Source organism: Scyliorhinus torazame, chromosome 8 (assembly GCF_047496885.1).
Source record: "Scyliorhinus torazame isolate Kashiwa2021f chromosome 8, sScyTor2.1, whole genome shotgun sequence".
Classification (NCBI taxonomy): Eukaryota; Metazoa; Chordata; class Chondrichthyes; order Carcharhiniformes; family Scyliorhinidae; genus Scyliorhinus; species Scyliorhinus torazame.
In genome coordinates this window covers 194,255,697-194,280,888 of record NC_092714.1, presented here as the reverse complement: position 1 = coordinate 194,280,888, position 25,192 = coordinate 194,255,697, and the positions used below count along the sequence as shown (strand labels likewise).

Sequence of the window (25,192 nt, the reverse complement as noted above, 5' to 3'; positions counted from 1 at the left end):
ACAAACTCTAATTAGATTTGTCTCAACTTTTCAAGCCAGCCCTTTAAGAATACAGATCTATCAGCTCCTTGCATGACAGCCAATACAGAGCCTGAGGAGAATACACCAGAACTTCACACTACACAGATTCTCTCACACATTTTAATAAGCAGAAGCACACCAGGACATTGAATGCATGTGCTTAATTTAAAATAATAAACCTGAAAGTTAACTCAAAGTTAGGCTGAAGTCAAATTTTCCCATTTTTAATTTTAACCATTTTATATCCCAAGATGTTACTCAAAGCTGTTAGTTTTTGTGGTGTGAGAAACAGGATGATGAGGAATGAAAGGTAAGGGCATTTTTTCTAATCAAATTAATTTGGGAATATTCTGAATGGTGCTTGTGTTGAAAAGAAGCTCGGCCTGCATAACAGTGATTGTGTGTAACCAACTATTCTGGAATTATCCTCTCCTCTCATTTTATTTTGTGTTTTCAATAAATGTGGCTCCAACACCACTCAGGAAAATTAACACCATCCTAGACAAAGCAGTCCTCTTGATCGGCACTCCACCAACTGCTTTAAACATTCACTCCCTAAACACCATTTGCAGGATGCATTGCGGCAACTTGCCGAACCTCCTTTTACAACAGTAAACACAAAAAATGCTGGAAATGCTCAGCAGGTCAGGTAGCATCTGTGGAGCGAAACAGAGTCAGGTTGATGCTTAATCAGCTCCTTTTACAGCACTTTCCAAAGTAATAGCCTCTACCTCCTCGAACACCATCACCTGCAAGTCGCCCCCCACCTCCCCCAAACCACACAACAATCTTATTTGGAACCATAATTACCATTCTTTCACTGTTGCTCGACCACTGGAACTCCCTTCCTAACAGCAACATGGGTGTACTTACACCTGATGGAATTCAGTGGTTCACTAAGTTGGGTCGTCACCACCTTCTCATTTTGGGATGAGCAACAAATTCTGACTTTTCAGTAATGCTGACATTCCGTCAAAGAACAAAATCAACTAGAACGTTTGGAAGGTTTTAAGGGATTATGGCCTCAGAGCTCACCTTCATGTTCCTTTTCTGTCATTCCAGCTTTCTTCATTTTCTTTGGTGTTTTCATGAAAAGAGGGAATATTGTTCTTAGTCCAAGGATGTCAACAAACTTATGACAGTTATCAGACCCTTCAGGACCAATCACAGCATGATCCAACACCTTTAGAGCACTGGCTCGTGACATTTTCTTTTCTCTATAAAAACATAAATTACACAGTACTGATTAAAACAACTGAACACGTCTCATCACGTGCACTCCTCTAAGTATTTCTTTAATACTTTAAAACTGGCTACAAATCTTAGTTAAGACTTGAGGAATACAAGGATCATTTCATTGAAAATATCTCTTAAGATTCAAATGTCATTGTGTAGAATTACCACTACAGTCCCTGAGGAAATAAAAATAATTTCTGGATTAAATCTGAATCGGAAGAATCATCTTAACATTTTATGTCCCAGTTCTAAATCTAAAGGCAAAACTAACCTGGAATAATCTTGATGTGGAGATGCCGGCATTGGACTGGGGTGAGCACAGTAACAACATCAGGTTAAAGTCCAACATGTTTGTTTCAAACACTACCTTTCGGAGCACTGCTCCTTCACCTGACGAAGGAGCAGTGCTCCGAAAGCTAGTGTTTGAAACAAACATGTTGGACTTTAACCTGGTGTTGTAAGACTTCTTACTGGAATAATCTTATTAGCTGGACGGTACCTCAAAAGTGCAGCTGGTCAACTGGTCATTGGGTGCACAAAGAAAGTGCGCACCAATGGCAGTTTCAATGTATTACTGGCAAGTTCATGGATTCATGTGCAGCAAATTCTAACAATTCGGAAAGTAATTAGTGAAGAAAATAGGAAGCATAAATATATGTATTTCAGCATTTGGCGATATGAAGAGGCTTAATATTTGCATCCTTTGCTAAACAGTGAACTGCTCTATGTCAAGCATTAAGATGTTACATAAGAACATAAGAACTAGGAACAGGAGTAGGCCATCTGGCCCCTCGAGCCTGCTCCGCCATTTAATGAGATCATGGCTGATCTTTGTGGACTCAGCTCCACTCTCCGGCCCGTACACCATATCCCCAAATCCCTTTATTCTTTAGAAAGGCATCTATCTTTTTCTTAAAAACGTTTAAAGAAGGAGCCTCAACTGCTTCACTGGGCAAGGAATTCCAGAGATTCACAACCCTTTGGGTGAAGAAGTTCCTCCCACACTCCGTCCTAAATCTATCTCCCCTTATTTTGAGGCTATGCCCCGTAGTTCTGCTTTCCCCAACCAGTGGAAACAACCTGCCCGCATCTATCCTATCTATTCCCTTCATAATTTTATATGTCTCAATAAGATCCCCCCGCATCCTTCTAAACTCCAATGAGTACAGTCCCAGTCTACTCAACCTCTCGTCATAATCTAATCCCCTCAACTCTGGGATCAACCTAGTGAATCTCCTCTGCACTCCCTCCAGTGCCAATATGTCCTTTCTCAGGTCATGTTCTTTTGAAAGAATGTCCACTCTGAGCAATATACATCCTGACACAAAGGCAGCAGTCCTGCTTTCAAGCCTCCACAATTGGCATTCAACAATAGACGAGTCCTCCCTCTAACCTTCTTTTCATTGGTAAGCACCAAAGTTTAACTCAAGCTCTTCCCCATGCAGTGGGTATGCTTGCAGCACAGATGATACTGAGTGCTAGTACACCATTTTTCATGAGACACCCATATACCCTTCAAAGGATCAGATGGCCCTATTACAAAGAAGAGCAAAGGATGTCATCGAATGCCCTGGCCGACATTTATTCCTGAACCAACAGCTCCAAAAACAGATGATCTGGTCATTATTTCATTGTGGTTTTTGCGACCTTGCTGTGAGCAAAGTAGCTGCTATGTTTTCTTGCATTTCCCACATTAAATGATGAAATTTCAAAATTACTTCATTAGTTGTAAAGTCCTTCAGGATATCCTGAGATTATGAAAAGTTATATTCAAGTTCTTTCTTCTTCCTGCAAGGAAGAACTACAGTAAAATCGCAAGGAGTCAAATTTAGATGACACAAAATTCCAGTTATGTCAAAGTCATCAACTATTCCTGCCACCAGAATAGCAATCCCATAGAACGATGCACGTGATAAGCCGAAATTCTGCACTGGTAATTCGAGGTTATCCAAACTTGTCCAAGCTGGTCAGAGTGGACTACACAAGACCGTAAATTCATGAAGATTTCCCTGTGAAAGGGCATGTGAAGCCTGCAATATGGCTAAACCTGTGATGAATGCACGCCCACTCGCCTGCCTGCTTCCCCCTAGCCAATGCCACAAAGGCTGTGAGATGCTCCATGATTTTGCATGGCAGCACAAAAACATACTTGACTGCATTGAGAACACGATGGACTGTATTGCGCGTGCCTGAAGACAGCATGCTAAGCAGAAAACGATCAGAGATTTTACGGAGCTGACTCAGAACATTTTTCAATGGAAAGTTTCAGCCTTTTCCAAGGTCAGACCATTATAAGGTGTGAACAAATTGAATAAAGACTTTTTCACACATTTACTGCTTTGCTGTGTTGTCATTTGAATCTTTTTTACATAGCCCATGTTTGTAGGTATATCAGGTTACAGAGATGCATGCATGTCGGAATGGGACCTCGTCAGCTATTGCAAAACTGCACTTAACACAAATTTGTGGCTGGGTCCCCTGGAATTAGACGCATCAGGATTTCGTGTAGGTGTTTGCAATTTACAAATATCACTAGTTTCTTTAAAACAGTCCCCAGAAATCAGAAATGAAGTACTTTTACATCAGATTAAGAGATTCATTTTGGCAGGGCGACTCTTTCCAGTTTGCACATGTGCTACACTGTGCTGTATAATAGAGGTATAATGTGGTAACACACTGGACTACCTCACTATGTTTACTCAATCAGACAACCTCACCCCAAACACAGATTTGCAAATATTCATTGTCAAGGATGTACATTGCCTTTGGTTGACTGAACATCAGCTTATTTACATGGAAAGAGGATAGATGTCTGCCATCCAGAATACAAATGCCTTTTGGCGTGTTGACACCAAATGTAAATAAAATGAAGGCAGACTGTCGGATATTCCCTGTTTCAAAGTTGGAGTAGAATGACTGAATAGAATAAAAAAGGGCTAAGGAAACAAATTGTGGGCTGATGAACTTAACCAAATTCCTTTCAGTGCGAGAGAGGGGGAATAAATATATTAGATGCAGAGATGTATACTGAGATTGCGGTCCTCAACAAAACATTAACTAATAATTGACTTAGCAAAAGCTGCCATTTGAACTTTGAGACAGATGATAGATTAAGAGCTAGGGCCCACCTTCAGATTTGGAACGCAAAAAAATAGAGATAAAAAGATACTTTAATGTCAAGCCTCCATACCAACAGAAATGTCTGTATATAGATCAGTCTCAGGAAAATTGGTTTTCCATCACACAAAGGAGCAGTATGAAGAAAAAATTGGATGCAAGCTTGTCAAATTTTAGTTTCATTCACAAGGCACAGATAAATAAGAAATTATTGATGTAGTTCTAATTTTAGGATGCACATTCCGAAAGAATCTCAAGGAGTAATGCAGTACATTTAAAACCTACAGAAGTATCTTTTAACATTGGGGAGGTGGTGGTGTAGTGTATGGTCACTGGATTAGTAAACCAGAGACCCAGAGTAATGCTCTGGGACCAGCGCAGATGGCGAAATTTGAATTAAATGAAAATCTGGCATCAAAAGTCTAATGATGGCCATGAAACCATTGTGGATTGTCATAAAAACCCATCTGGTTCACTCATATCATATAGGGAAGGAAATCTGCCGTCCTTACCTGGTCTGGCCTACATGTGACTTCAGACCCTCATTAATGTGGTTGATTCTTAACTGCCCACTCAAGGGAAGGGCAATTAGAGATGGACAATAAATGCTGGCACAGACTGCGACGCCCACATCCCATGAACGAATTTTAAAAAACATTAAGAAGCCAGACAAACTAGTAGGTCAGAAAGATGTCCTTTCACCTTTTCTCTTCTTTTTGGGCAGACCCTCAGTGTCAAGGATGGCTTGCTTTCACTCCAGGGAGGTGGGTTCTATGATGGCTGAACAGTTCGATCCTGGATCTGTCATAGGTTTGGCAGGTGGTGCTTGATGAGGTGGATGTGTGGGACGCTCTGGATTCTGCGCTTTCCTTCCGCTGTTTACACTTGGCCTCCGCATGCTCCACCCTATGACTCTTGAGGTGATTGGCGCCCTCGCTGACGTTGTTTCTCCAGCTTGTGGGTTCGAAGGTAAATGATTGCATTTATTTAGGGAGGCTTTCAGTGTCCTTGTAGCGTTTCCTCTGCCCTCCTAGAGATTGTTTGCCTTTGTGGAGCTCGGAGTAGAGCACTTGTTTTGGGAGTCTTGTTTTGGGTATGTGGGGAATGTGGCCCGCCCATCATAGCTGGCCGAGCGTGACCAGTGCCTCGATACTGGGGATATTGGCCTGGGAGAGGACTCTCACGATGGTACGCCTATCCGGTCAGTGGATTTGCAGGTTTTTATGGAGGCACCTCTCTCAAGGATTTGCTGTACATTGTCCATGTGTTTGATGCATAGAGGAGGGTGGGGACCATGGCTGCTCTGTAGACCATTGGTGCTGGGCTTGAGGTCTCAAATGTGTGCAGGCGGAGAATGGTGACAAATTTCTACGGGCAGCTGAATTTGAGGGGGATGTTCCACAATATCTCATGGTTGACAGAGTCAAAGGCCTTCACAAGATCAAGAAAGCCATGTACAGAGGTTGATGCTGCTCCCTGCACTATTCCTGGATTCGTCAAGTGTGAAGATCATGTTCATTGAGACTCTTGATGGGCAGAAGCCGCACTGAGACTCAGGGAGGAGCTCTTCAGCCACTGGGAGGAGGCAGTTGAGGAGTATTCTCGCGATGACCTTTGCTGTGGCAGAGCAGGGAAATCCCTCTGTAATTTCCGTAGTCGGACCTGTCTCCTTCCTTTAATATGGTCACAATTAAGGCATCTCTGAGATCATGCTCTCTTCCTTTCAGACAAGGGTGATGAGGTTGTGGATTCTTGTCAAGAGTGCATCGCCGTTGCACTTTAGTACTTCTGCGGGATTCCATCTGCACCAGAGGCCTTGCTGTTCTTCAGCTGTCGGATGGCTTTTTCAACCTCACGGTGAGCTGGGGTTGCGCTGAGATAGTGGTGGGTAGCATGTTGCGGGATGGTGTTGAGGACGCTTGTGTCAAAAACTGTGCTTGGTTGAGATCCTCAAAGTGCTCTCCAGCGGGCATTCACTGCCTGTGTCTTTGATGAATGCCTCTCTGTTTTTGACTCAGTGTCTGGGCCTCTGGGTATTCGGACCAGAGATGGTTTTGATTTTGCTGAAGAAGCCCCGCACATCATGGTTGTCGGCGAGTTGCTGAGTCTCCTGCGCTCTTTCCACCCACCATCTGTTCTTTCGGTCGTGGGTTCTTTGTTGCACCTCGGCCTTCAGTTGCCTGTAGGCTCGTTTCTTCTCACTCAAGTTTTGGTGGAGCTGCCAGTTACAGATAGCCTTGCGCTTACGGTCAAGGAGATCCTGGATCTTCTGATCATTCTTGTAGAACCAGTCTTGGTGTTTCCTGGTCGAGGTGTTTCCTGATCTCTGCAGATGAAGGTACGACGCTCTGAAAGCTAGTGATTCCAAATAAACCTGTTGGACTTTAACCTGGTATTGTAAGACTTCTTACTCAACAATTAATGGTCAGGTATAATCCAGAGAGATGGATTGAATGTCTTGAAGGACAGCACATCTCAAGTGCAACACATTTGCAAAATCTCAATTTTATTTCAAATGAACATGAATGCATCACAAAATGTAATGCAATATGTTAAGCTTTGTAAAATTGGTAGCACGGCTACAAGAAAAAACCCTTATAAGAAATGGAAGCATCATACAGACAATAAGAGATGCTTTCTGAAAGATGCAGCACATTATCATTGAATTTTACCCCAAATTTAATCTTGTGCTACCCCCAACCCTTCATTATTTGTCATCATTTCTGGGTGAGGAAGGTAGAAATCTTCACAAAGAACATCTTGTTCCTTTGACATGCAGAAGGTTAAACCCCAGAAGTTTTAAGATACCTTTTCAAATAAATTACTCTTAATGGACAGGTGAGTCAATGCTCTGCACCATTAAAAAAAATCAAGAGTCAAATAAAATCTGTATAAAAAGATCTTGCGTTGGTATAATACCTTTCAGGACATCAAGATACTCTAAAGCACTTTCCAGTCAATAAGGCTATTTATAAAATGCAGGCACTGTTTTTATGTAGGAAATGTAGCTAAATTGCGAACAACAAAAAGCAGTAAGGTAATAATAACCAGATAATCTGTTTTGTAACGTTAGTTTGAGGGTTAATATTGGCTTTTACACCAGGGATAATTTCTCTTGCACTTCTTCCATGCCATGGGAGCTTTCATATGTACCAGAGAGGGCATCTCATCTGAAAGATGACACCTCAAAACACTGCAGCACTTCCTCTGTACTGCATTGAATTGTTAAACCTAGTTTTGTGCTCAGGCCCTATGGTGGAACTTGAAACACTTACCAATGGCTACTGTGAAAATGCAAGTAAACAGACCATAATGAAAATCAATCAGTATCTGTTCTAATCTAATGAACTAGATCGGAGCGCTTTTTCAATCTTCTCATTGTATTGAAACAAAATTATACAGAACCTATTCATTCGTTAAATTATGAGTCATGAAAAAAAAGCAACAACATATGTGACTTCATAAGCTTTACAATTAAAGGCTGTACAGGTAATCCACGTTTGCACAAAAATCTCATTAAAACACTGTTGGATCATTAAATGATGTTACACATCTGTAATATATGAAAATCCTCGAGTTGCCAACACTCTAATGTCTCCAGTATACTATAATCAATGGGTAATGCATTAACAGTGATGACTAATGCCTGGTAATTTGTTTGCTGCAGAAGTGGCATTGCAACCCTCAGTTCATTGCATCAAACGCAACAGAAAGGGACTCAATTTCCTCTAAATATCTTTGAATAGAAGAGATTCATCAGTGTGTGTAAATGGCTGGTGCTTAAAATAATCTTGTACAAGAAATTCAGTTTAACAAAATTGCCATTTGTTCTGAATTTTACAAGCTGTAGTTATTAAATAAAGACTAGGTTCATAAATTAATGGAAAGTAAAAATTACTTTTACTGATGTTGCAAAATTATTTACTTTATTACCTTCAAGATGCTTCCAGTTCTGTGGACCACCCTCACTGATAAATTCATTAATTCAGTCAGCCTTTAATCTTTTGGAAATCAGTGCATTGATTACATTATGATTTTAGAAGTGTTTATTCTTTTAACCTCAAACAAATTCACCCATTTCAACATTCTGATTAAACTGTTCATCACTGACGTCCAGAGAAATGAAGAAGCTTGGTCAATTAAGTCAAAGTTGTGGCAGTTCACAATTCACAGCCTGAGCTATCAATCCAATTCCTCAAATAATCAAATAATTACAATTTTAAAGATCAAAATGTCCAAGGCAACAAACAGAATCCAAACAAAAACAGGCTGCGATGGACAGATATTTTATTTTGTTCCATATTTTGCTTCATACATCATTCTAGCATTAGCAATGTTGTCTGGAGTAAACTGAGCATAAGCTGTTCGAAGATCGACCTGCACAGTTTTACGGTTTTGGCTGCACCACAGTTCAAACTTCAGCAAGTATAAAGATGCTGAAAGATCAATTTGCACAGCCCAAACACAGGATTTTGCTTTCAGAGAGACGTATTAAAAAATTGTCATTACCTGAGCATTAGGTTCATGAGTTGCAGTCCCTCCCCCTTCAGAAATCGATCCCTATTTGAGCTCAACATCAGACACGAGCAAAGACTATCAAACAGGTTCTCCATCATCTCAAGTTCCTCGTTTGTACTGGGGTTATGACGTTTGAACAGCTAAAAGCAAAAGATAATAATAATAATAATAATAATAATAATAGCTTATTGTTACAAGTAGGCTTCAATGAAGTTAAAGCCCCTAGTCGTCACATTCTGGCGCCTGTTCGGGGAGGCCAGTACAGGAATTGAACCCGCGCTGCTGGCATTGTTCTGCATTACAAGCCAGCTATTTAGCCCACTATGCTAAACCAGTCCCTATTTGAGTGATTTGAAAGAAAACCTTTATTCACCATCGGAATGAGAACAAGATTAAATTGCAGACAGGTTGTCATAAAAGTTTCTTAATTGAAAAACTGGAAGTTTGGAAACTGCAGTTGAACATTTAAAAAAAAGTTTGAACTTGTGTATCTTCAGAAAGTTCCAAAGCACTTTACAGCCAATCAATTACTTTTAAATTGCACTTGTTTTGTAGCTATTTGTAAAATAGTAAGGACCACAAAATAGCTATGAGATAAACAAAAAGATTAATCACAGTGGTGAGTTGGGACTCTGGAAGAACCCCTCTGTTCAAGCAGTGCCATTGGATCTTTTACATTCATCTGGGTTGCAAGGCAGAGCCTCAGCCGAAAGACAGTGCTTCTGGCGATGCAGGATTCCTTTAGTACTGTAAAGGCATTATCAGCCTAGACCATGTGTTTCACTCCATTGACCTTCCACTCAAATTAGAGCTCTACTACCAAGACAAGTTAACACTACAAACCTGTTGCATGTTACAGAAGTGGAGCAGCAAGGAAAATTTGTATTCACAGAGTAATACAGCACAGAGGCCCTTCGGCCCATCGAGTCTGCACCAACGCATGAAAAACACTTGACCTGTCTACCTAATCCCATTTGCCAGCACTTGGCCGATAACCTTGAATGTCATGAAGTGCCAAGTGCTCTTTCAGGTAGCTTTTAAAGGATGTGAGGCAACCCGCCTCTACTTCCCTCCCAGGCAGTGCATTCCAGACCATCAACACCCTCTGGGTAAAAGTGTTTCCTCAAATCCCCCCTAAACTTCATGCCCTTGACCTTGAACTTGTGTCCCCTTGTAAGTGACCCGCAAACTAAGGGGAACAGCTGCTCCCTATCCACTCTATCCATGCCCCTCAATCTTGTACACCTCGATTAGATTGCCCCCCAATCTTCTCTGCTCGAAGCCAACCCAAGTCTATCCATCCTCTCTTCATAACTTAAACGTTCCACTCCATTCTATGATATATATTTTTATTCTTTTATGGGATGTGGGCTTCACTGGCTAGGCCTGCATTTATTGTCCATTCTTGTTCGTACTTCAGAAGATAGTGGTGAGATGCTGTCTTGAAATCCTGCAGTCCGAGGTGTAGGCACACCCACAGTGCTGTTAGGGAGGGATTCCAGGGTTCTGACCCAGTGATAGTGAAAAAAACGGCAATATATTTCCAATGCCCTCAGGTGACTTGGAGAGGAACGTCCAGGTGGTCATGTATCTGCTGCTCTTGTCTTTCGAGATGGTCGTGGTCATGGGTTGCTTTGTCCCGGATGGTGTTGAGCTTCTTGAGTGTTGTTGGAGCTGCACTCATCCAGGCAAGTGGAGAGTATTCTATTACACTCCGGACTTGTGCCTTGTCGATGGTGGACAGGCTTTGGGGGTCAGAAGGCAGGTATGTAGGATTCCTAGCCTTTGACATACTCTGGCAGCCACAGTAATTTTATGCCAGTTCAGTTCAGTTTCTGGTCAATGGTAAACCCCAGATTGTTGATAGTGGGTAATGCCATTGAATGTCAAGGGACAATGATTAGATCCTCTCTTGTTGGATATGATCATTGCTTGGCACTTGTGTGGTGTGAATGTTACTTGCCACTTGTCAGCCCAAGCCTGTATATGGTTCAAATATGGACATGAACGGCTTCTTGGAGTCAAACAAACCTGAATGGCAGAAATTTCAGATCAATCAAATTGATCTCAAATTTGCTGCTTATAGTTCACCAGATTTTCAGGTGTAACTTGGTCAGATACCTGCCTGCTATGCACTACATGAACCTTTCCAGGCTCCAAAGAAACAGTGGCTTGATGGTCCTACTAAAGGAGGCAGGAATCTCATATTACGAATGGAGAGGGAGGATGAGCTGACATTATGTGCACTCGCTCTCGAAGTTTGTGCCTGCAGGAGGCTAAGTGCTCTTCACAGCTACTCAAGGTTAGAATCGCAATGTATAAAGGAAGTCATTCAGCCTATTGTGCCTGAGCAGGCTCTTTGAAAGAGCTTTCTAATTCAGTCCTGCATCCCAGCTCTTTCCCCACAATCTTGCAAATTAGTCCTTTTCAACTATACGTCCAGCTGTTTTGTCAATGGTTTTCTTACTTCAGGCATTATTTCCCTTCCCTCCAAACCACTCTAACCAGTTAAAGAAAAACACAAACCAGCCAACCTATCTAATTATCTTTGACAAAGTGTCGTCCAGCCTTGAAATGTTGGCTCCCTTCTCTCGCCACTGATGCTGTCAAACATGAGATTGTCCAGTATTTTCTGATTTTAAATCTAATTATCACCCCCTCTCCAACCTCCCTTTTCTGTCTAAATTCTTGAAGTGGAGATTGCAAACACCTACACGAAATCCTTCAGCAGTCAAGGGCATTCAGCCTCTGATCTCCGGGTAAGCGTTCTCCAAGGCGGCCTTCAGGACCCGCGACAACGCAGAATCGCCGAGCAGAAACTTATAGCCAAGTTCCGCACACATGAGTGCGGCCTCAACCGGGACGTGGGATTCATGTCACATTACATTCATCCCCCACCATCTGGCCTGCGAAATCCTACCAACTGTCCTGGCTTGAGCCAATTCACACCTCTTTAACCTGGGGTTACCCCATCTCTGGATCTGTAAAGATTTAATCACCTGCTAATGCTCGCATTCCTAGCATTGTTTGGCATCTTTGAATTTGTCTATATATGTGTTTCTGGAACAGACCTCTTCATTCACCTGAGGAAGGAGCAGCGCTCCGAAAGCTAGTGACATCGAAACAAACCTGTTGGACTTTAACCTGGTGTTGTAAGACTTCGTACTAAATTCTTGAATGCTAGGTTGTGGCGATGACACCAATTCTACCTTTCTACCACTCCCCTTGGCTCCTCAAATGTCTTGGCCACTTGTCAAATTCGAAATTAGCCTGAACTTCATCTCGCTCCACAACGGAAGTCCAAAGCCATCATCTTTCTTTCTCAACATAGGCATCACTCCACTAATACCGATTTGACAATTTTCTGTGAACAACTTCATAGGCTGAATTAAACCTCTTGTATTTTGTAAGATCCTGAGCTGAGCTTTCAATCCACACATACAATCAATCACCAAAGAATGCTGTTTTCATCTCCAGAACAATGTGTCCCATTGAAACCCTGATGCAAGCCTTTACCATTTCCACATTTGAGTAATCCAATGCCCTCAGATGACATATTCTGAACTATATATTTTTAAAATTACATATCTAACACTATGCTGCTTGTGTCCCATCCCAAACCAAGACTCATTTGTCTTTCACCTTTGTCTTTACTCACCTCCACCAGATGCAATACATTTAATATCCTTGTCTTAATTTACAATTTCACCATGGTTGTTTCCTATCTATTGTTGCAAACTCATCTTAGTCCTGGTTTCTCCCAAGTGCTTTACTCCTCTATTCACCCTTGGACCACAGCCTTCAGCGACTGCTGAGCAAATATTACCAAGCATAACCTATAAAGCACATTGGGACGTTTAGCTGCTAAAGCTATTATGCAAATCTAAGTTGCTCTGATGGATATAACTTTACTTGTGTCAGTAACTCACCCAACTACCATTTGCTAAGAAAAACTTGAAAATTTATCATGGTATTAACACACGGAATCCTAACCACCCCCCCCCCCCCCCCAAAGAAAAATCAGAAAACATCATTCTACAAATAATCTATTGAGGCAAATTACAATCGTGGGATAATGAAATTAATACCAAATATTTCAGAATTTAAGGAAAATGGATCAATTAAGGCATCAACTTGGCTTTCCATTCTGGTTAACTGGACAATGGGGTATTGAAGCATTTCAACACTGCAATATTCGCACAAAATCAAAATATTGCGTATGTGGAAAGCGGAAATAAAAACAGATAATGCTCAACATATTCAGCAGGTCTCACAAATCTGCAACGGTGTCCTTTCATCACAACTGCACAAAGTTAGAGAAGAATATTTCTAACTTTACCATGTTCTGATGAAAGATCATTGACAAGAAATGTTAGCCATGTTTCTTTCTTGACAGTTGTTGCCAGGCCTGTTGAGTGCTGTGTGTTTATTTTGTAGCAACATTCTTGTTGTTCACTCTAAACAATATAATCCCTCGTCAACATCTTTGTACTTAAGGTGTTCAACCAGAGACAAAAAAGAATGGAAAACAGGAGCTTAGTTCATGAAGTCAATCAAATTGATCAGTAAAATTATTCATGGTGAATTGCTGTAAATTACCTCTGACTTCTGAATAAGGATAGTGTGGTAAGGCTGACACACTGTCTCAGAATCGTAACATATAGATTTGTCCTGATACCACACTGAGTGTTTGTTTATCCCCATTGCTTCTTGAAATTGATGACATCCCATCTTCTCCTTGTATTTTCATTTTTGCATTTTAACGAGAATGAAATATCTATTGCTACCACTCGCTGTGAGAGACATTGAGTACTTGGTTATAAATTGTCGCAGTCAAGGCCCAATGATCTTAGCCAGCTGCGACTTTTACAAAATGGCATCCAAATATGCACAAGTTTCTGGTTTATTAAACAAAGTGAAGGCTGAAAGTGTGGCTAAATTACAGCAAACATGAATTTCAAATTTGTTATATAGTCACTTCAAAATGCAAGAAAATATTGCCAACTGAAGTGTTCTGTTTAAGCTTCTTTGATATGAATGCATTTTGTGTTGCCCACTGCAAACTTAAAAAATCATAATTTTATTTCCTTGTTAATTAACTATACTATAATTCCTTCAGGTATTTGCAGAATGGTATCGTAAGTCATCATGTTTCTTAAGCAATTAGCTGAAACAAATGCTTATTTTCCAAATTCCTTTAACATGCTTTGCATTCAATGTTATTTAATTTAGTAGAAGTGAACATTAGAAAAACTGTCTATTTACATATGTAATTCTAATGACAGGCACTGAAAGATCACACTAATAGCTCACAGGCTAAAGAGTGTCCTTAACATCAGAGAAATTGATGCATCTTTAATCGAAATGACAGGTCACTTTAGGGCTCAAATATAAATAGCAATGCTCACAAAATTATCTTCTCCTTCTTCTAATTACTAAGCAGTATAAAAATAAACAATTAACTGAAAATTAGTAAAAGCGCAAATAAGCCTCAAAACTACAAAGTGAAAATTTTACACCTCTGGGTGAATGTTGAGCAATTATTTACAATATTTACCAGTGCCGTCATGTGCAAGAGAAGTAGATGTAATATAATCAGTCAATGTAATTGTGATTCATGTAATGCATTTTAATCTTTCCATGGGGGGGGGGGGGGGGGTGGAGAAAGAGAGAGAAGCGGGGTGTTGTACAGCAAAATATACATTCTAAACAATGATTGAATGTTTTCAATGCAGAACACAAACTTGTAATACTTTGGTTAATCTTCTGGGTATGGGCTGGCACACATTAAAAAAAGCTTTTTTTTCATAAAACATCTGTAAAAGAGAGTTTTAAAATCCAAGTGCATTTTTAGAAGTTACAAGAAAATGTCATCTAAGCAAAAAATGGCTGTTAATTGAAGTTATTTTCCCCAAAGACTCTAAACAATAAGCAATTAATTAATTTAATTTGGTAACAGCCCAAAGATGTGCAGGGTAGGTGGATTGGCCATGTTAAAATGCCCCTTAAGTGTACAGGAGGTTGAGTGCGGTTACGGGGATAGTGTCGGGGCGTGAGCCGGGTACTCTTTCCAAGGGTTGATGGGTTGAATGGTCTCCTTCTGTCCTGTGGCGATTCTATGATTTATGAATATCTCACAAATATCTTGTGATGGAAAGTTTTTGATCCTTCTGTGAACAAGAGTGAGTTAGAAGGTGGGAACCAAAGCACAGGCAGTCAGGTTTTTAAAACAGAAAGCTTCAGTGGCTTTTGCCAAGATTAAGATTATAAATGTTGAAAGACAATCGAAGTGATCTTGGTTAAAGCAAATAAGATGGCCCACTGATGTGGGGAAACACAGCATGTTTTTTATGTTGTATTATTGTGAAAACATGTTGTACAAATTGAATCAAGTTAGTCTTATCCACATTGCGGTTGTGATGTTTATCTTAATGTGAAATAAAACAGCTTACCAATTTGTATCAAACATTGCCTCAAGTGTTTGGCCTATTCCTCTGCAATGCGATTGAAGATCAGGTGAGAAACACATTATTAGCTGGTTTAAGTCACAGGAGCACAACTGTTACAACTCCACCTATGCCAAGTAAATATAAAAGCAATTAACACCCTTAAACGAAGACTGTTCCAATATAAGGGCATTGATTTAAGGTTGGGGCATTGATTTAAGGTTTCAGATAATTGAAACAGAGAAATTAGGAAAAAATGTTTACACAGGGAGTGGCAAAGAATGGAACTCACTGCCTACAAAGCTGATTGAAGCAGAGAAGATTAAAAATTTCAAAAGGAGTGTGATGAATGGGTAATGTGCCTTTAAGATCATGCATGTAATGTCCCTTTAAGACCGGGTTTGGAACCCTGGGGGACTCCACCTCCGGCTCCACCTCCCAGCGGCCGGATAGAAGGTGGCATCCTGCGGGCGGCGCTCAGTGAGCACTCATCTCTCTGACTGGCGAAGTTCTCGGTTTATTAAAGCCTTCGTTTTAAGAGTACACTCTCTCGTGTCATGATTGAGGGTATATCAATTTAATAAACAGATTACTAGAGGATGGATAGCGGTCTCAAGCCAGAAAAGCTCAACCTGGACGCAGGTACGTCGGAAGTCAAAGACATTTTTGAACACTGGCTTCGGTGTTTAGAGGCCGTCCCCGTCGCCGAGCCTCGTAAGCTGCGCCTACTCCACGCCCGGGTGAGCCACAGAATCTCCGGCCTGATCGAGAAGGCGGCCGATTAAAGCGCGGTGATCGAGATTCTGAGGAAGCGTTTCCTAAAACCCATCAATGAAGTACATGCAAGGCATCTGCTCTCTACTTGCCGGCAGCGCGGTCAGGGGAAATCGCTGGACGAGTACTTGGAAAAGCTCACCATGCTCGCTAGAAACTGTAACCATCAAGATGTGACCGCGGAGGTTCACATGAACCTACACATCCGCGACGCCTGTGTGTCTGGAATCCGATCGAACTATATTAGGCAGCAACTCCTGGACAACGGGGCAAAAGATCTACAGAAAACGGTAACGCTCGCCACCTCTCTGGAGGTGGCCTATCAGAACCTCGGCATGTATCCCGCGCACTCTGCGAGCCCCTCTCGGCCTTCCCCTGACCCGGCCACGCGGCAACCCGCCCAGACCGGGGGCACACCGTGCTTTTTCTGTGGGCAGGGCCAGCATGCACGACAGCGCTGCCCAGCCCGTACCGCGACCTGTAACGACTGCGGAAAGAAGGGGCATTTCGCGAGGGTCTGCCTGACCAGGCCCAAGGCCCAGAAACAAAAAGCCCAACAGGCCCGAAAATTGAACTCACAGGCCCGCAGGCCCCGCAACGCGGCTGCGCGCCAGCCAGACATGCCCCTTTCTGACGCGTCATCCGCCTCGTGTCAGTCATGGGGCGACCATCTTGGCGGCAGCCATCTACTAAACCTGACACGTGCGACCGATGGGGGCGGCCATTTTGTCACTCCAACTCAGCAGAAGACTCAGACTACCCACAGCTGGGAGCAATCACCTCGACCAGTCGCGGCCAAAGCACCTGCGGAACTCCATGATGCTCATCCAGATCAACGGGCGCGACACTCCCTGCCTTTTCGACTCTGGGAGCACGGAGAGTTTCGTGCACCCAGAAACGATAAGGCGCTGCTCCCTGCGCACCTATCCCGCATCCCAAACCATCGCCCTCGCCTCTGGGTCCCATTCGGTCCAAATCAAGGGATACTGTATTGTGAATCTCATGATCCAGGGTGCCGAATACGCCCGTTTCAAGCTGTACATCCTCCCTCATCTCTGCGCCCCCCTGCTGCTCGGTCTGGATTTCCAATGTAGCCACCGAAGCCTGACCCTGAAGTTCGGCAGTCCCTTGCCCCCCCCTCACGGTATGCAGCCTCGCAACACTGAACGTTGCACCCCCCTCACTATTCGCGAAACTCACCCCCGACTGTAAGCCCGTCGCCACCAGGAGCCGGCGGTACAGTGCCCAAGATATGACTTTCATCAAGTCAGAGGTCCAGCGTTTACTGAAAGAGGGGGTCATCGAGGCTAGCAACAGCCCCTGGAGGGCACAAGTGGTGGTAGTCCGGTCTGGGGAAATGAAACGGATGGTCGTGGATTATAGCCAGACCATAAACCGCTTCACGCAGCTCGATGCGTACCCCCTCCCCCGCATAACAGAGATGGTCAACCGGATTGCGCAATACCGGGTATTCTCCACAGTTGACCTGAAATCTGCTTACCACCAGCTCCCTATCCGGCCGGAAGACCGCCTCAATACTGCTTTTGAAGCAGCCGGCCGTCTTTTCCACTTCCTTAGGGTCCCCTCCGGCGTTACTAATAGGGTCTCCGTCTTCCAGAGGACGATGGACCAAATGGTGGACCAGTACGGGCTACTTACCCGTACTTGGACAATGTCGCCATCTGCAGCCATGATCAGCAGGACAATGACGCAAACCTCAAAGTTCCTCCAGACCGCCCGGGCCCTCAACCTGACCTGCAACAAAGAAAACTGCGTTTTCCACACAACCAGACTAGCCATCCTCGGCTACGTCGCGGAAACCGGGGTCCGAGGGCCTGACCCCGACCGCATGCGCCCCCTCAAGCAAATCTCTCTACCCCATAATCTCAAGGCCCTTAAACGGTGCTTGGGGCTTTTATGCCCAGTGGGTCCCCAAATACGCAGACAAAGTCCGCCCACTCATAAAGACCACGATCTTTCCCCTCACCGCTGAGGCCCGATCGGTCTTCAGCCGTATCAAGGCCGACATCATCAAGGCCGCTATGCACGCGGTGGACAAAACCATCCCTTTTCAGGTCGAGAGCGATGCATCAGACTTCGCCCTGGCTGCTACCCTCAGCCAGGCAGGCAGGTCAGTAGCATTCTTTTCCCGAACCCTCAACGCCTCAGAGATCCGGCATTCTGTAGTCGAAAAGAAGGCGCAAGCTATTGTGGAGGCCGTGCGGCACTACTAGCCGGTAGGAGGTTCACCCTCGTCACTGACGAACAGTTGGTCGCCTTCAGAACGCGCAGCAGGGCAAGATCAAAAATGACAAGATCTTGAGGTGGAGAATAGAGTTCTCCACCTACACGTACGATATTAAGTATCGTCCAGGGGAGCTCAACGAGCCGCCAGATGCCCTGTCCCGTGGCACGTGCGCCAACGCGCAGGAGGATCGCCTGCGGGCTATCCACAATGACCTGTGTCACCTGGCCCACCCATTTTCTTAAGTCCCGCAACCTACCTTACTCCACCGAGGCGGTCAGGGCCATAACCAAGGCTTGCCAAATCTGCGCGGAGTGCAAACCGCAGTTCTATCGGCCAGGCAAGGCTCGCCTGGTAAAGGCCTCTGGGCCCTTTGAGCGACTAAGCATGGACTTCAAAGGGCCCCTCCCGTCCACCAACTGCAATACCTATTTTTTTAACCGTCATCGAGAGTTCTCCCGCTTCCCATTCGCTGTCCCCTGCCCCGACATGACCTTGGCCACTGTTATAAAGGCACTGCACAGCATCTTCACCCTGTTCGGTTTCCCCGCTTATATCCACAGCGAACGGGGTACATCGTTCATGAGCGATGAGCTGCGTCAGTACCTGCTCAGCACGGGCATCGCCTCGAGCAGAACGATCAGCTACAACCCGCGGGGAAACGGGCAGGTGGAGAGGGAGAACGCGACAGTTTGGAAGGCTGTCCTTTTGGCCCTATGGTCGAGAAGTCTCCCAGCCACCCGCTGGCAGGAGGTCCTACCCGACGCGCTCCACTCCATCAGGTCGCTCCTCTGCACGGCCACGAACGAGACCCCTCACAATCGCATGTTTGTCTTCCCCAGGAAGTCCGCTTCCCCGGAGTCTCGCTTCCACCTTGGCTGACGGCTCCGGGACCTGTCCTTCTCCGGAGGCATGTTGAGAGCCATAAGACGGACCCTCTGCTCGAGAGGGTCCAGCTGCTATATGCAACCCCCCAGTACGCCTACGTCGCACACTCGGACGGACAGCAAGATACGGTTTTCCTGCGGGATCTGGCACCCGCTAGTTCCCCTACTGACGCTCCCCCCCCGCCAAAGTTCCCCCTTGCACCCCCACACCGCCTGTTGCAACCAACCGCGCCCCCCCCCCTCTTCGTGCCTCCTCCTCCTTCCTCCACGCCGGTGATGTCACCGCCACCCCAAGCTACCCTCCCTACCCCCCAACCGCCACCCCAGCTACCCTCCCTACTCCCCAGCACCCTACCCCGCACCGCACAAAATCTCCGACGACCGTGCTCCCGGATGTACCCTCATCGAAGACGTCTGTGTCCGCCGCACCACCGCCCGAGCTGAGAAGGTCGACAAGGACGATCAAGCCTCCAAAGAAAATGGACATGTAATCCCACTTCACCCCCGACGGACTCTGTGTTTTCCTTAAACAGGGGGTGAATGTGATGAATGGATAATGTGCCTTTAAGTTCATGCATGTAATGTCCCTTTAAGACCGGGTTTGGAACCCTGGGGGACTCCGCCTCAGGCTCCACCTTCCAGGGGCTGGATATAAGGTGACGTTCTGTGGGCGGCGCTCAGTGAGCATTCTTCTCTCTGGGTGGCGAAGTTCTCGGTTTATTAAAGCCTTCGTTTTAAGAGTACACTCTCTTGTGTCATGATTGAGGGTATACCAAGGAGTTTGAATAGCTTCTTAAGGGAAATTAAATTGCAGGGCTATGTTGGTAGAGTAGGAGAATGGGACTGACTATACTGCTCTCCAGGGGGCTAACCAGAATTTGATGGGCCAAATGGCCGCCTTCTGTACCATTATGACTGTGACCCTATCATTGGTGTCGCTTAACTCAAGAAGGTATCTACAGTATATTGAATTTGTAACACGAAGCTTCCAGTTAGCTGCTGTTGCAGAAATCTTCACTAACCCAAGGCTACTGTCAAACAACTATGCATTCTGATAGACCACTCAACCTTTCATTATTTGCATGGGAGAGTTCAAACATAACTTTCAATTAAAGTTGTCGGTTATTCAACTTTAGCAATGCATCAGACATGTCCTGTTCAAGGAAATATATGAAAGCAAGTTAACTGGGGAAAGCAGGTTGAAATTTAATTTCGACCTAAAATCATATGAAACTTTCAAATAATTACCCTTCAATGCATTAAGTGGTTTTCAGAGTTATGGCAAGTTAGTTGAACATATCATGAATCAAGATATTGTTAGGAGAAAACACAATAAAGACAGGCTCATTTCAAGGTCTGCAGTGTTGTTGATATGACCCAAAATGATAACAATGATCTGTGCTCATTTAAGGTTTATTATTGTAAATAGTTGCTCAACATTCTAAAGAGGGTTAAAACCATGTTTCAAGATAATAGGGGCTGGTTTAGCATACTGGGCTAAATAGCTAGCTTTTAATGCAGACCAAGGCAGGCCAGCAGCGCGGTTCAATTCCCGTACCAGCCTCCCCGAACAGGCGCCGGAATGTGGCGACATGGGGCTTTTCACAGTAACTTCGTTGAAACCTACTTGTGACAATAAGCAATTTTCATTTTTCATTTCAATGTGTTTCTCAGGGTACAGTTCTGTGTGTTTGGGAGCTCCGATAACAATCTGATGTTTATTTGTAGCAATTTGCACTTTAAATTGGCACCTATAGGCTGCATAAAAATCCATACCTTCCATCGTGGCATAGTTGTTCAGAGGATAATACACAACACTTTGATATCCGCTCAGAATCAATGAAGAATAGCTCACACCCATCCAATTCCTTATAGCAGCTTTTCAGCAACCACCCCCACCCAAGGCTCTCTTAAATGCTGATGCCTATTGCTAACTCTCCTTCCCTCCGGTCGGTGGAATATACAAAAAGTATCAGCCACTGCAAACCCTGATTTTGACTCATCACCGACATTCCAAATGTGATGACATCCCTAGCCCTATGTCAGTGCTTTGCCAGATGCAGGATCTAAGTCATAGACTATCATAAACGATCAAAGTGATTTGAGTGTATTGTACTTGCATCCAAAATTCCAGAATCTTTAAGACCCCCAACTTGTTTTGTGGTCTGATTGCATGCAACTATGCATTTGACTCTTGGTACAAATTCCAGCTAGTATTTGAAATAAATTTGCAAGCTAAAAAGCTGCAAAGTAAATTTGAAAGAAATTCTTACCTGAAGCCAAAAAAACTAGGGCAAGTTATAAATATAGAAACACAGAAAATAGGAGCAGTAGGCCATTCAACCCTTCGAACCTGCTTCGCCATTCATTATGATCACGGATGACCATCCAACTCAATCTGTTCCCGCTTTCCCCCCCCATATGTTTTGATCCTTTTATCCCAAGAGTTATCTCTAATTCCTTCTTGAAAACAAACAATATTGTTGGCCTCAAGTGTTTTCTCTGGTAGAGAATTCCACAGACTCACCACTCTCTGGGTGAAGAAACTTCTCCTCATCTCAATCCTAAATGGTCTACTCTGCATCCGCAGACTGTGACCCCTGGTTTTGGACTCGCCTTCGGCAACATTGTTCCTGCATTTCCCGTCTATTCCTGTTAGAATTTTATAGGTTTCTATGAGATCTCCCCTCATTCTTCTAAACTCTAGTGAATATAATCCTAACAGACTCCATCTCTCCTCATACTTCAGTCCGCCTTCCCATAAATCAGTCTGGTAAACCTTCACAGCACTCCCTCCACAGCAAGAATACCCTTGCTTAGATAGAGAGACCAAAACGGCACACAATATTCCAGGTGTTCTCTCACCAAGATCCCGTATAACTGCAGCAAGACACCCATGCTCCTGTACTCAAATCCTCTCACTTTGAAGGCCAACATACCATTTGCCTTCTTCACTGCCTGTTGCACCTATGTGCTTATTTTCAGCAACTGGTGTACTAATACACCCAAATCTCGTTGCACATTCCCCTCTCCCAATCTATATCCATTCAGATACTAACCTGCCTCCCTGTTTTTGCTATCAAAGCAGATAACCTCACATTTATCCACATTATGCTGCATCTGCCCACTCATTCAACTTGTCCAAATCACACGGAAACATCTCTGCATCCTCCTCACAGCTCGGTCTCCCACCAATGCATCCGCTATTTCTAGGGCCACTTCCTTAAGTACACTGGGGTGTAGATTATCAGGGCCTGGACATTTATTGGCCTTCAAACCCATCAATTTCCCTAATACCATTCCTGTACTAATACTGATTTCCTTCCAGTTCCTCCCTCTCACTAAACCTGTTCCCAACATTTCTGGTTCGTTACGCATATCCTCCTTTGTGAAAACGAACCAAAGCATGTATTTAGTTGGTCAGCGATTTATTTGTTCTCCATTATAAATTTCCCTTTTTCTGATGTAGGGGACCTACATTTGTCTTCACCAATCTTTTTCTCTTCACACACCTATAGAAGCTTTTCCAGCCGGTGGAGTACAGCCTACTCCAGCATGAGGCCATTTTAAAGCTAAACGGATGATCTCCTAACCCTCCTGAGTGAATTTCTTAGAAGGATAGTGTCCTGGATATTGTGAATCATTTTTGTGAATCAATTTGCTTTTGGATGTGGAGGAGGAACAAAAGAGGAACACTGTTAGCTTTCTTTCCACATGACAGAATGGTCAACCCTTGTCGACTTGCACTTATCTAGCAGCACAAATTTATCAATTTCAGTTCAAAGTTTTTAACTATTTAAAAATCCACTTCTGTCCTGATCAAGGACTGAATTGAAGCAAGCTTTACAATCAATCATTCCAAGTCAAAAAAATACATGAAATAAGAGCAGAGTAGAATATCGCACTTATCATCAGATGGGATCTTTAGGTTATCTAATTGGTATCGTGCAGATGAGATATCAAGAAGAGTGCAGAACAATGAAAAGATTGGAGTGCTTTAAAACCTGAAATCTAGGATGACTTGACAGCAAGATAAAATACATCAAATGAAGCTGGAGTGTTTAATAACAGCTAATTGAACTCAAGATAAGATTGCAGCTGTGTTTTCTTTAAGTGTCAGCTGTGGTTACCAATGCTCATAAAGACAGCCAGAATAATTGGATGCACATTGCTCTTCACATTGGATAGCAGTATCAATAGTTCATAGTGATAATGTACAGACAGCTAATACAAATTTTGAACAAAACATTTAGCTGTGTCCAGACAACTGATCTGTTGCGCCAATATTAAAAATAAGTGATTTTAGTGTTAAACAACAGGCTCCTCAGGCAGATAAAATTAAGCTAACACAGAATCCAGAGTACTTGTCACACCCAATTTTATAGTTCCTATTTCAATAAAGTACTATGGCTATACCTTTATAGTGACTTGTATAAAAAGCTTATGTAAGAGATTTTCATACACCTCTTTTCCCTCGTTACAGCCTGCATTTCATCATGCCAGGACAGGTCCTCATCTTTCCCATTATCTGCAATTCATGTTTAATTCTCCCCATAAGAATAATTTTTGGCTGATCTTGCAGAGTGCTTCATCACGTTCATATCTGCAGACTGAACTGGATGCAAATTGTATTGTTCAAAGACAACTAGAATCAGCGCTGCATTATCATCTTATCATCAAGCAAACCCTACTAATTCATAATTAATATTTGTGGACTGCAGCCTCAAATAGTGAGAGAAACCTCATACTGAAGACCCTACTGAAACGTCAATCACCATGCAGCATAAGTTTATTACTTTCAAAATTGAGGAGCATCTGCTTTCAATTAATCAACGAAAAACCAATTGCTACTGCAATAAAATGAAAACAAAGGTTTTTCAGCCAAAAATCATTGACAAATAAAATTGGGATTGAATACATTTTACATTATAATTTCCTATAATCCAAACTAACTGAAATGTATATATATTTTCTTCTCTGCTGACAGCTGCCTCTAATCTATTTCCAAGCACGAGGTTAGGTGACTTGCTCCCAAGACTTCACCTAAGCTGCTCACAACGTACTGTTTTTATTCTGCAACTGCATCACTTTTGCAGATGTCTGTGCTTTATGTTTTTTGACATCTTTCCCCTATATAGAGGATACTTAAATAATTATGATGGTCACCTTCAGATGCATGTTTAGAGAGCACCTCCAGGGTAAAACATGCAACATATTCATACTTAAATCTTGGATTCTGGTAAGACAGGTTGAAAGGCTGTTAAGAACACATTTGAGGTTCTTCATTTCAAATTAGTGGTAGAGTACAAAAACAAATAAACTATGCTAAACCTTTATAAAACACTGGTTAACCACTTAACAGAATATGTTGATATTTTGGCACTACAGATCATTCACATGTTGTAAATATGCAGTGATAGAATTTGTTAATCACAAAATTCACAACTTGAGACATGTCGATGATCTGAAATACCTGGTGCATTTTGATGGGATATTTAATGAAGTAAATAAGACAATCATTGTGGGTAGTGCAATTGAGACTATTTATATAGACTTTCAAAAACTTTTGATCAACTACTACGTAATAGACTTGGAAGCAAAATCATAGTCCATGTGGTTAAAGGGACAGTGACTGAAATTGGCTAAGCGTCAAAAAGCATAGAAATGGTAAACAGCTACTTTACAGACTTGGAATATACCATTTTTGCAGGGTGTTTCTCTGGGGAATAACAAAATCTTTCCCCGTATTTATAGACAGGATACCTCTAAAAAAGCATCCAAAGACTGATTACCACCTCCAGTAAAGACAAATGGACATAACAACTATCTCAACTCAAAAGACTCTGGGTATAATTGCCCAGAATAGACTTGTATATAACTGCTGGCCCAGCCCAGCCTGTGAAGCCCATATCCCATGAACGAATAAACTACAGGTCTGGTGGACAAGG

At 43.1% G+C, this 25,192-nt stretch overlaps 1 protein-coding gene across 1 annotated transcript in view; it reads right to left on the bottom strand.

Moving 5' to 3' along the window:
* The window catches only part of ctnnbl1 (catenin, beta like 1), a 225,288-nt gene that overhangs the window by 71,536 nt on the left and 128,560 nt on the right, over positions 1-25,192 (bottom strand). Inside the window, exons 10-11 of the mRNA XM_072514654.1 lie at positions 8,884-9,032; positions 1,057-1,238 (exon numbers count right to left, since the gene is read on the bottom strand). Coding sequence (XP_072370755.1) covers positions 1,057-1,238; positions 8,884-9,032 — 331 coding nt within the window. The remainder of the gene's footprint in view (positions 1-1,056; positions 1,239-8,883; positions 9,033-25,192) is intronic.